General features: G+C 36.7%; 3 protein-coding genes across 4 annotated transcripts; 2 read left to right on the plus strand and 1 right to left on the minus strand.

Annotated features, from left to right (window-relative positions):
• On the plus strand, positions 58 to 2,858 carry LOC104778472. Of its 2 annotated transcripts, XM_010502931.2 has the most exons (11): positions 58 to 195; positions 291 to 390; positions 505 to 685; positions 905 to 977; positions 1,066 to 1,245; positions 1,340 to 1,437; positions 1,573 to 1,661; positions 1,851 to 2,024; positions 2,090 to 2,261; positions 2,499 to 2,581; positions 2,683 to 2,858. In XM_010502931.2, exons 1-9 carry the CDS (start codon positions 84 to 86, stop codon positions 2,259 to 2,261), a joined length of 1,179 nt encoding a protein of 392 aa, XP_010501233.1. In that variant the 5' UTR covers positions 58 to 83; the 3' UTR covers positions 2,499 to 2,581; positions 2,683 to 2,858. The 2 variants fall into 2 exon arrangements, with proteins under 2 accessions (XP_010501233.1, XP_010501234.1); XM_010502932.2 differs by lacking the exon at positions 2,499 to 2,581.
• LOC104778471 (NAC domain-containing protein 21/22) lies at positions 2,762 to 5,541 on the minus strand. The gene is made up of 3 exons (XM_010502930.2): positions 5,052 to 5,541; positions 3,548 to 3,828; positions 2,762 to 3,443 (listed from the first exon to the last, which is right to left on the minus strand). The coding sequence occupies exons 1-3, from the start codon at positions 5,251 to 5,253 to the stop codon at positions 2,955 to 2,957; spliced, it is 972 nt and encodes a 323-aa protein (XP_010501232.1). The 5' UTR covers positions 5,254 to 5,541; the 3' UTR covers positions 2,762 to 2,954.
• On the plus strand, positions 9,929 to 11,473 carry LOC104778474. Its single transcript, XM_010502933.2, has one exon. It carries the CDS (start codon positions 10,073 to 10,075, stop codon positions 11,264 to 11,266), a length of 1,194 nt encoding a protein of 397 aa, XP_010501235.1. The 5' UTR covers positions 9,929 to 10,072; the 3' UTR covers positions 11,267 to 11,473.

Below are 13,253 nucleotides of genomic sequence, written 5' to 3' on the forward strand. Positions count from 1 at the left end.
AACGAGCTGTCGTTTTTAGTAACAGAAACGGAACGCAGTTGCATAGCCAAAATAGTAAACGAGACTAAGTTCTTTTTGGGAGGATGAGGCAGGCAGAGTGCACAACGATGGCAGCCACAACAATCTCGCCGGCGATTAGGAAGCAAATGAGCAGCGTTGCCGTCGCAATGAAGGTCGCCATAATCGGCGGCGGAAGTGGGGTTTTTTCTCAATTTTCATTCTTAGATTTTCGATTTTAGGTTTCCATTCGTGTAAACAAAGTTTTCGATTGTTCATATATATTGGAGCAGTTTCCGGGGCCGTGTGCGCATCGACTCTGGCAAAGAATGGCGTCTCCGTCACAATCTTCGACTCGGGTCGTGGGCCTGGTGGACGTATGTCTCAAAGAAGGTTCCTTTTTCCTCCCTCCCTAATTATACTTTCGATAGAGTGATCCCTTAAATAATAGCCCAGAGGGATTTTGTCTATTTGTGGAAAGTGTTGAGCTTTTTGAATGATGTGCAGAGAGATTGGAGAAGATGGGAAGGAGTTGATGTTCGACCATGGAGCTCCATTTTTCTGTGTGAGCAACTCTGATGCATTGGCTCTTGTTCACGAGTGGGAGTCCAGAGGTTTTGTTTCTGAATGGAAACAAGTTTTTGGGAGTTTCGATTGCGCATCCAACAAGTTTCTTGGCATCCAACAGGTCTTTGAAACATCACTCTTTCTTTTTTGCCTTTTTTTTTTGAAAACTTTAGTCGACGACTATCAAGTGTGATTTCTTGTTGCTGCCTCTGCGTTTTGTAAGATACTCGATACTAGGATTGATTCATCCCCAAGTCGTCATTCAATAATTTATCCTTTTATGATGATGATCCATCTTGGAGCTTGAGGCTTTTCTTGTTTAAATGTGTCTACTATCTAGGAAGGGAATGCAAAGAAGTATGTGGGTGTTCCTGGCATGAACTCTATATCTAAGGCCTTGTGTCACGAATCTGGTACTTTATTTAAAATATTTATCTAGTCGATAGATTTAACTCAAATCTCTGAAACATCAGTCTCTTTAATCAAATCAACATTTTTTAGGTGTTAAAAGTATGTTTGGAACTGGTATTGCCAAGCTGGAATGGTTGGAAGAAGAGATACCGTGGTTGTTGACAGATTCAAAGGGAGAAAGCGTGGGTCGTTTCGATGGAGTGGTTGCATCAGATAAAAACATTGTTTCTCCTAGATTTACTCAAGTAACTGGACTCCCACCGCCACTGGGTAAGACTTGCATGAATTCAGTTCTCCTACAGTTGCCGTTTCAGTGTTATATCACATTTATCTCTATCCACTTTTATTTGTTTTCCTAACACAGACTTAAGTCTAGTCCCGGATTTGGCACCTAAACTACAACTTATTCCTGTTTTACCATGCTTCTCCCTTATGCTAGCTTTCAAGGAGCCATTGTCTTTGGTAAGCTTTTTTGCCTTTCCAGTCTGTAAATAATCTGCTAGCCAAAGTATTTAGTGAAAGTTTGCAGAAGCAGTAATCTAGTGAAAGCCTTAGCTAATTTCTGTCGTTTTCCATATTCTATGATTCTTGAATCAGATACCAGTAAAAGGCTTATCTTTCAAGAATTCTGAGATTTTGAGCTGGGCTCACTGTGATAGCACTAAGCCAGGACGGTCTACTGATAGGTATATCACTTCACTAACCAAAACAAAAACTAAAAAAATCACATTTTGAGTTGATTCTTTCCAATTTTGAGAGGGAGGTTGATCCGACCAAGTAGTAGTGTACAGTATATGAGCAGTTGCAATCACTATATATGGGGTAAGATTACTTCAGTGTTCTAAACTCTTTGGGTTCTTATGTTGACTTTTTAGTGAAAGATGGATACTGCATTCAACTCCAGACTATGCCAATGGTGTTATTGCCAGGACCGGCCTCCAAAAGCTATCCAATGAAACACTAAACAAAATAGCTGAAGAGATGTTCAAAGAGTTTCATAGCTCTGGCCTCGTTAGTTCTCTCCCCTTTTTCATGAAAGCCCACAGATGGTAAGCATCCGGACTCTTAAGTCTTTCTGTAATTGCTTGTCAGCGTAATGATATGTTGTCTCCAGGGGAAGTGCGTTTCCAGCCAAAAGCATAGCCACAGAGGAGAGGTGCCTCTGGGATAGAAACAGGAATTTAGCAATTTGTGGAGATTTCTGTGTCAGCCCAAATGTCGAAGGTGCCATATTCAGTGGCTTAGCTGCAGCGTCAAAGCTTTTGCAGACTTCTAGCTGCTTATAGGTACCCTATTGAGTGCATCCCTTTAAACAGAGTTATATAGACATTTATATATAAATTCCACGAAAACCATGTAAAATAACATGTGATTACAATATCATGTGAAACAGATACATATCAGAATATCATGTGATATTCCTAAGTTATTACTTTATTTCTTGAGAAATGACAGCAAGTGTGGTTCTATCTGTGAAAGTACCATACGCAGTACTTATAAATGGTTTGGATTGTCGAATGTAGGCAACCTAAATATCTTGACAGTTTCTGCTAAGTTGATGTACAAACCGGAGAGCGCCTTTGCGTTGATGAATCTATGTACATTGGTAGAGTCAAAGGAGTCCATATATGTTCCTACTGAGAAAACTTGTTATTCTTGGGTTTTTGTTCTGGAAATTGATTCTGATTTATTCAAATTCGTTTTCAGGAACCACTGCCTTGCCTTGGCTATGCAAACACCTATTCTATCATGTCCACAGGTAGATATGCCTTGAAACAAATGGAACTAAGATAAAATATATATATGTATAGCGTCTTAAGTGGTATTTTACATGAATCTACTGGGTACAAGAGTGAGGAAATGTTTTTACAATCAGATACGCACACATGATTTCCCCCCGAAGAATTGTTCCAATCATGGATATGAATATATATATATATATATATATATATATAGCAATAATAACTCTCGTTACAGTATCAGCAATTCCAAGCCGTGCTTGGAATACCAATGTCGGTCAAGAGGCTCTCCGAGCTACCTTCTCCATAATTCTGTGAATCTTTAGCCGCGAGGCTTCCATCGATCTTAGTGAGCTGACTGAGAAGAGCTCTGAGAACCATCTGATCTGATGAACAGAACGAGTCGAGGCCTGTGAGCGTAGCTGGGGCTGAACCACGGGCAAACAAGGGGTTAGGGTTCTTGCAAGGAGTCTTGAGTTCAGAGACTGAGTTGGTTAGGTTTAAGGTTTGGTTCTGTGACAAATTGGAGAAGCAGGGTACGTGCTCATTCATGATGAAATGCTGATCATCACTGAGATAAGAGGAGGGATCTTGGTCAAAGTTGATGTAAGGATCCATCAAAGGAGGAAGAGATGCAGAGGCTGTCTCATCAAAACAGCTCCCCGTGGTGTCTCTGCAGATAACTCCTTCTGTATTCTTGTGGAACACTCTACACAAGACCCAGTCTTCCTGTTTCCCTCAACGACACATGGAGAACACTATTATTAATTACTCTTTACTCGGGAAGTGATAAAATGATGATCAAGAAGAAATGGAATAAATTGGGGGTATACCTTTGGAGAAGTCAGAGAATGATCGGGAGGCTGATAAGATCCTTGGAGACGAAATTCGTGCATGACCCAATCAGTTTTACGACCTCGAGGAGCTCGGCCTTGGTAAAACACCAATGTCTTCCTCATCCCAACAAGCTTACCTTTTCTTAGAATGGCTCTATCTTTGCCTGTGGCCTTCCAGTATCCAGTGGCCGTAGCTCGGTTTGTTCTCAGCCCGGTCGCGTATTTACGATCTCTTTGGCTATAGAAATACCAATCCTTCCCTCCCACGCATGCCATTTCTGACCATTTGTAAAAATCACACACAACCATTTTTAGTTACAATATCTAAATACTAAAAAATGAACTCATATGATTAATGTTAGAGCCATTATTTAGAATCACATAAGAGAAATTGTGTTTTTTTTTTAATCTATCTTGAAAATATTCGTTTTTTTTTTTTATCTCTCTTAAAAAATATTCAATGTTCAAATATATCGGCTCGGCTACTACGAATACAATATACAGAAAACATCCGTGGGGGATTGAACTAAGCATGTCAAACATGTGATTCTTCAACCAAAACAACGAATAGGAATCCAACGCGTGTGAATGATTAGGATTTTAATTATTTTTTCCTGGTTTGTTTTGTGTGAATTTTGTTGTTTTTGGATAAATAAAAATATCTTCATCAAATGAGAGTGACGACTAAGCATTCAATTCAATAGTATTATTATCAAGCAGTTGAAGGGTCAATTTTATCTTTTGATTTGAAAAAACTATAAAAATATCACAGGACCCATTCAGAGGCGTAAGCAAAGGAGAGAATAACAAAGAATACTAATTATGATCAAATCGAACGCATTTTACATTTTTTTGCAACTTAGCAAAATGTCACACTCAGAGTGCTACTATTCTAATAAACCTACAAAAAAACAAATTGAGAAATTGACTTTTTCGTCTCTTTGTCCTAATCTTTTTTTTTTTTTTAATTTTATCCAAAAAAAAATATTATTTTCAAGAATTTTGGTTGAGGATAACGCCAAGAGTGTCAACTTCTCATAAATAATTTTATATGTCTCTCGAAATTTCAAAATTATTACGTAATATATACGTACTCTTTTTTTTCTACAACTTATAAAGTTATAAAGTATGTATGTGTGTATCGTACCCCAATCCATTAATAATAGAGAGAGGTATATATATCGACCAATATTGTGATATGTTTGAATAAGGATTGTATGGAGTATATATATATTAATTAGACTACACATTGTATTGAATGAAAGTAAAATAAAATGAGGTGACATCATCTTAACGTGGTTTAGACGAACAATATTGATCAAACTTTTTTCTTCAAATTTTGTTTCTATAATAAAACCACGAAGACAAAAGAAGAGCATATCTCATATATATTATTTATATATGACTTACGAAGACATAATTTTATAAAACCAACCATATATATATATATATTAATAAGGATTGATATGCAAGAATGAATGAAATTAAGAAGACGACGTACTAGGGATGTCCCAAGGCTCACACTTGTTGAGATCGACTTGGATCAATACGAGAGGTGGTTGATGATTACTGTGATGAAGCGATCGTCTCATCAGGTAATCGCAGACAAGCTCATCGTCCTTTGGGTGAAATCTGAATCCCGGCGGTAACTTTGCTTCCACCATGCTTATACTACTTTCTTTCATCTCTTCTTCCGTCTCCATAGATCACCTCTCTCTCTCTCTCTTGATTTTAATTAGGTCTTAGTATTTGATTACAGGATCGTGATTAAGAAGAAAAGAGAGGATAAAGAGAGGGAGAGAGAAGAATAATTATTGGGATCATTTGGGTGTGTGTCCGAGGAGGAAGACCCGTGGGTTTAAGTAGTAATTTTCCCACCATGCCGTCAACTTCTATATATTTCAATTACTCTAATCATATGTTAGTAGTATTAGTATATGTTTCCATTTCAAATCAATTATTTATTACGTACTCTCTATTGTAAAGTAATCATTTTCAAAGCAGAATCACATATTTTTGCCTAGACAAACAATAAGGACATAAAAGTTGATATTCTCTGTCATTTTTATACTATTGTTTAAAATAAAATAAAAATCATAAGAGGATAATGAAAAAAGTCTAGGGTTAGTAACTTAGTTGTTTGCCTTGTTTTGTTCAAAAAAAAAAAAAAGTTGTTTGCCTTGAGAATTATCATGTCAAGATATTTTCCTCAAATTTGTCCAAAAAAATAAAAAAGATATTTTCCTCAAATATATATTAGATGATGAATAGAAGTACAATTTATTTGTTAAATAATATAAGACACTAACATACATATACTATAAATCTTGGATGCACAACTACAACTACAATAATATTATATATGAACTTGCAAGTAAAAAAAAAAACTGTAAGATTATGATGAATTTTCAGAATTCTCATGATCAGGTTATAAGAAAAATAAAATAAATGGTTTAATTAGTAAATTGGTTTAAGACCTTTAATAATGCATTATGCTCTGTATACACATAAACAGTGTGAAGGCTGCCATGAAACAGGAAACAACAATTAAAGAATGCATTTGATTCATTTTTTTTTTTTTTTTTTGACAACAAAGTACCGGATTAGCTCAAACGAGCCAATTATAAGGAAAAACATTGAGAAAGGTAACTTGATGCGACTCCACTCTAGCTCGACGTGCCAACTTATCCGCAACACCATTCTGTGAACGGAGGATCAGATCAACAACGAAAGATATGAATTCTTTCTTATCATCTTCAATCAAGTCCAAATATGTTTTGAAGGCAGGCCACTCGGAAGGCGAATACACCATCTTCACCAAATCAGAACAATCCGTGAGAAAAACTACTCTCTCTTTATCCGCACCAATCATGCACCGCATTGCCCAGATGAGTGCTTCCACTTCTGCATGGAGGGGTGACAAGCTTCGACGAGAATTAGATGCACCCATAATGGGAGACTCCCCCTCAGGGGGAATGCAATGCCATACTCTACCGATAAACTGGTCGAACGCCTTCCAAGATCCATCCACAAAATAGCAGTGGTTTGTTCCATATCTATCAATCACAGTCATTGTATTGACTATGGGACCAGGAATCTGGCGAAAAACATCCTAAGACGGCGGTACCGATCCCTCCTCCTGCGCCGAAAACCAAAGTTTTGCTTCCTCCTCCGCTATCTGCAAGACAGCTAGTGGGTTGGAGTCCAAATTACTAAAGACTTTATCATTTCTGGCATTCCAGATATACCACATAATCCATGGGAACACATCCATCGAAGAACCTTGCTGAATTCTCCAAAATAGATAATCCATGTTTACATAGATCGAGCCTGAAGGAAACAAGTCCGGGGATGTCGGGAAGGAGGACAAACCCTAAACCTGCTTAGCCGGAGGACATAAGAAGAGGGCATGATTGATTGTCTCCTCCATCCCCCCACAAAGTGCGCATTCCGGATCACAGCCCAAACCACGACGCCGCAAATTAGTTGTTGTCGCCACACAACCCGTATTTGCTTGCCACAAAAAATGTTTGATTTTTGGTGGACACCGAAGTTGCCAGACAAATGTCTGAAGAGGAACAATATCTGGACCGATAACAGGATAGGCAGTCCCCGGTTTCTGACGCAAAGTCTGATACCCAAATTTAACGGTGTACATACCATATTTTGTAAAATGCCAACCCAATCTATCCGGTGTGGGAGAATTACCAAGAAGTAGAACTGAAATAAGGGCAACATCTTCCGACTTAAAATAGCCGAAAGCGAGGCCAAATCCGAGGAGTGTGAGCTCCCATTTGATTAATTTCTTATATCTACAATAAATGGTTTAATTATTTGGAAATAGTTTATACTATATGAAACACATGTCAGTTTTTTTCTGATTATTATTTTTGCCTTTGGTCATATGAAAATGGTATCGCATTGTAATCTCCGTCTTTAATACGCCAATTGTATAATCATTTTGTCGTAGTCATGGACACAATTGCTTCGTTTTAAAAACAACATAATCCGAGTAAATCAAATGAATTATTCGTGTGAACAGCTGGATATGAAAGGCCCAAAGACGTGGACCATTCATCTTGCCCTATTGCTAAATTCCATAATTTATATTTTAATAAAATCGGTGAGTAATTTAATTTAATAGCCAATGGTCATTTCATGGATTTTAGAGATATAAACACTCAGAAACTTGCCCTCTAATTGTGGATATGTCTATTTCATAGATGTGCCACGTATATAAACAAAAGCAGTGTCATTCTCGCCATTACCTCAGATTATCATATGTTTTTACATGCTAGTAGTCGTTTAATAACAAGGAAGATTATATAAGAACAACGATATTGTAAATACAAAATGAAAACAATGAATGAAGAGGAAGAAGCAGAAAAAGCTGGTCCATATATATAGAGAGATGTAAGATTCAATGAAAGCGTGGTGAAGGTATTGGGTTCGATGTTGTCGTTAGTGACCTTGGAGAATTGGGAAGTGATGGTCACAACAACAACTAATGTAACCCTTTGTAGTTGACTTGGTCAAACTTCGATTCACCTGCTGATAATTTGGATGGAGACAAAACTATTTTGAGTTCCTATTTAACTTAATTTCAATATGTACTTTTTGGGTCGGGAGTTATATAGTTCCTCTCTATTCGATTGGATAGAACCAAAGTTTTTTGGATTATGTGCGGTATTGTGCATTCCATTAGTTATGATAACAATATTGTATGTTTTTTAGCCCATGAATACGAATTATTTGTTTTTTATACGACTTTCCGGCTGAGGGACTGTACGTATATCTCTAAGTTTTAAGTTTTTAACTCTCACGCGTCTTTTAAAACCTAAAATCTTTTGTTGTAAATATTAAAGGGTTATTATAATGGTAGACAATACTAAAAAGTTTATTCGAATTTAATTTCGAAAAATAAGAGAAAATAACATCTTATTATAGGTGAAGCATCATTCAACTATACATATTTTAAAATGGTACTTAATTATATTTTTGTGATTGGAATGATTTCGAATGCTTTTTTAATTGATTTTTGTATGTCCATGATTAAAATTTTGGATCCAGACAAAATTTTCGACCAGTGGGTGAGATATTAGATTTTATGTTAGATCTCAAGTCACTTCCGATATTTTCTTGGCATAAATTTCATTTCCTCAATCAATGAATAGTAATATCATATAAACTCCCAAAGGCACAAACCTTATAATAATTGATATATTTGAATACATAGTGATGATGTGATTTTCTTTTCTTTCTTTAAAAATAAAATAAAAATAAAATAAAGGATGTATCGTTATAGTATGGTTACTCTCACTAAAACTAGTATGGTACAAAATGGTATCATCGTCTATATATGTATATCCTTATCTCTAATATTTTTCTTGGAAAATAGCTAGGTCTTTTTGTGTCTTTACTCGAATTCATACCTTTTCAGCAACATTATAATTAATCCTCCTGGTCTTCACAATCCACGAACCATCTACTCGTAGACGTTGTGTCATGGAAGATACGTACTTTGTATCAGAAGTGAATATACGTACTTTGTATCATGGAAGATACAAACGTACGTGTGGGGATAGAGGACATTGATATTGTATCTTCCAATGGATTAATTAAAGACGATCACGTTAGTATATATATATATATATATATATATATATATATGGACAAAACGATCAAGTTAGTATATAAGAATGTGATTTTGAGCGTAAATGAGAAAACGAAGTGAGTTTATAGTATGTCGGGCGGTTGTTTATGTGTTTGAGGTGAGTCTTGACTCTTGAAATATGTATGTCATACAAGATGCCCTGGTAACAACAATTAGAAGCAACAATCATATTGTATGTTTTATATATTGAGTCGATGGTTCAGTACCATTCTAAGAAATTAAATAAACTAAAATAATTATTGTTTTTCTCGTTTGAAAATAGAATTTTGCTTTTGTATTTAAATAGAAGAACTTTATGCCATACTATTAATATTTGTCCTGAATCAAAGCATGCAGCTGCAGGAAGTGTTTTTATTTTATTTTTTTGGAAGAAAGAAAACAAAAATTGCTTATGCATGAATACACGAAACGTGTGCTTATGATCATGCTCAATTATTGGGTGGTAGGTGACCATAATGAGAAAGAACAATTTCACATAATAACAAAACAAACAAAATTTTCTTTTTAATTAAATGCTCACACGAACCAGATCTAAATTTCACAATACTATAATTTACCATCCTCTCAATCACACACAGACATAAGTTGACAAAAAAAAAAAAAAAAGGTCAGATACTATAGAACATAATAATTGGGCCCATAACATTGATAAACCCGGCCCACTAAAAAGAAGGACCCGAAATGGTTACGGTAAATGAAAACAAGTGTGTTGTGTGGTACGGTGTACCTGACTGAGGCTGAGCTGGCTGTAGTATATAAATAGTGCTTGTCTCTGTCACTCCCACTTCTCTCCAAACCCTCCTTAAGTCCTTATCAACTCCCCAGCAAATGCCCAAAAGCTTTAATTAATGGCTTCCGCTTGCGTTAAAAGTGCCGGTGTTTCGCCGGAAAAGTTCTCTGCGTTCGGATGGAGTAGCCCTCGACTGTCTTTGACCCGAGAAGACAACAACAACAGACGCTCTTCTTCCTCCGTCGTCGGCAAGCAGCAACAACCTGATCCGTTACCGGAGAACCAAGATCCAGTTGTGGATTTTGAGTTTTGTCTCGAAGATCCGGTCACAATGCTCTCCGCCGACGAGCTCTTCTCCGACGGAAAGCTCGTACCTTTGAAGTTCTCTGGTGTCCCCAAGACTAGCACCGAACCAAGAGGATCACCGGAGGTTCTGAAATCTTGCCGGAGACTTGAGATGGAGATCTCTGACCTCTTCTCCCCTAAAGCCCCTCGTTGTACTACTCGTTGGAGAGAGCTTTTAGGTCTCAAGAGACTTGTCAACAACGCCAAGCCACAAGAATCTGCTAAACCCACTTCTTCGTCTTCTTCTCCTCCCTCAAACCCCAAAGCGTCGTCGTTTAAGCAATTTCTTCACCGGGGATCTAAATCCTCTGCCACCGCCGCCGCGACGTCGCCGCTGCTTAAAGATTCAGATATCTCAGAATCAATCTCAATCGCCTCCTCACGTCTCTCACTCTCCTCATCGTCTTCCTCTGGCCACGAGATCGATGACCTTCCAAGACTCTCGCTTGACCTAGACAAACCAAGTCCTAACCCGTTCCCTCCGTCGCGGACTCATCTACGAAACTCTAACCAACCGAGAATCAGGTTAGCCAAACCGAGACGGCATCATCCACCGTCGAATCCTTCCGCTGACGGATCATCATCTTCAGCATCGACGAACATTGAATCTCGGGGACTCACTGTGACGGCGGATAGTCCGAGACTCAACGCCTCCGGTAAAATAGTGTTTCATGGACTCGAAAGAAGCTCGAGTAGTCCCGGGAGCTTCACCGGCGGACCTAGGATGAAGCAGCACCATGGCATGCCGAGATCGTACTCTGCTAATGTCAGAATCACACCGGTACTTAATGTTCCGGTTTGTTCGCTGAAATCAGGGCTTTTCTTTGGTCAGCTTTTCTCATCTTCGTCTTCTTCTTCGTCGTCTTCTTCTCCGTCTCCGGGGAACAAATCGCAAGTACAGAGCATCGGCAAAACCCGGTCCAATCGAACCAGGCTTGAACCGAAATTCGAACAATTAGAGAAGTAAACCGGGTTGAGTCAGCTGGTAAACCGTTTTGACTTTTGTTTAGGCAGACGGAGTTAGAGGGGGGAATCTTAACGCTTTAGTTTTTGCTGGGTTGTTTTGTAAACTCAAGTTTTATTTGGGGTGGAGCATAATATGTAAATACTGTTTAACAATTTATTTTCTGGGCTTATGGCATTAATTATGAAGTCTCTTATCTCTCTTATTTTTCATAAACCACATCGATTTGAGTTTTAGACCAAACAAAGCAATAACAAATAAGTATTTTTAATTTCTCTGTTAAACAATAAATTCGATGAATATTTTTTTTAAAGAAAATTCTGACCAAAAAGTATGATGTGCTTGCGGAGATTGCTTCAAAAGATTTTTGAATGTTTAAAAATAGTTTGTGACAGAATAATAACCTAAAGATGATTAATGATTAACTACATAAAGAGAAATTGTAATTCCTGTTTAGGGGAGAAGTTCCTACTTCAATTATTAGAGTTACTTTTCTTATTAATAATGAGTTTGCAATCTCAATGAAGATCCAAATTGCAAATCCTTCTCAGTTAATACTAGCATTGTTCAGTTTTTGACATCAATGTAGTGTATATTAATATAAAAACGACAACTTTATGCGAGTTTGATTTGAAAGATACAAATCCTAGTAAGTAACTTTTTAACTAAGAAAGACAGCTTTTAATATGGTTTAATGCAAAAAGTAGAGATAATTAGTAGTACTATTACAACTTGAAATTTGCATGTGTCATAGTTAGTAGAGTAGATTAGTGAGGATAGACTGAAATAGGTCGGTGGACCAAATCAAAGAGGATCTTCGATGTCTTCACAAAACTTTTATAAAATTATTTAGACAGCTCCATGTTTTTTTTTTTTGTTGGTAACACTAGCAACCCATTTTAAAACTTGTTTATCAAACACCAAAAGAAAATGTTGAAGTTTAGTTGAAACCTCTCAGTAATATCAACTTCTTCTGTAGTCAATTTTTGTCTGGATTATGTTTAAAATAAACAATGAAAATATAATGTGGATTGAAGATTTCAAGGGACTGAAGAGACAACTGAGGTAGTAGTATAATATAATAAGTAAGTAATTAAGGGACAGATCTGAGATTATTGATGAATAAAAACACTGTTAAGGGTGCCTGAAGAGAGCTGTCATTCGTAGTAGCTTAGCTTAGCTGCAGCTATGAAAAATCGGTAATTAAAAAAAGTTAGCTCCGTCGTCAAAATATTAATGTATCTCTTTAGAAAAAGACCACGATCGATATATATTTCAAATTGAAAATAAATAAAGTTGCTCGTGATTATGGAACATCGCTTCATAAATCCCAGCCGTTGGATTCATTCTCTCCCAACCGATCCACAACAATAGGACAAGAATAATTCATGCAAATAATACACTACACATTATATGCATCTGTAAAGTAGCATTGCACTTTAAATTCTTAGAAATTATTCTGGAAAAATAAAATTTTGTCATATATATATATATAGAGAGAGAGTTATCATATCATACACAGACAATCACTTCATTTTGTCATACTTTACTTCAGTGATTGAGAGAAGTAGCCGTTAGGTCAAATAATAGGATCTATCAATATCAATTTATAAACGACATAACACAATAAATCTAAGCCTATAAACTATTTACTGCTGCCTTTAAATAACCAAACAATCTACTATAACTATTTAATACTTGTACATGGAGTTTTTTTTTTACCGGACTACTAAATCCAAATTGAAACGCATTTTGAAACAGTCAAATTCATTGTCCTAAATCATTAAATACCTAGTGTACATTTCATCCACCAAATGTTACATTATGTAAAAAATAGAAACTGATAATGAATTGGTAATTAAAAAAAAAGAGAGTAAAGGTAGAGAGAGTGGTGAAATGAATGAGAGAACGTGATAGTTCCCAGTGTTGTGCCCTCTGTAAAGATTCTCTCTCTACCAATTGGTTCTCTCACTCTGCCCTTTTTGCATCT

Source organism: Camelina sativa, chromosome 3 (genome assembly GCF_000633955.1).
Source record: "Camelina sativa cultivar DH55 chromosome 3, Cs, whole genome shotgun sequence".
Classification (NCBI taxonomy): domain Eukaryota; kingdom Viridiplantae; phylum Streptophyta; class Magnoliopsida; order Brassicales; family Brassicaceae; genus Camelina; species Camelina sativa.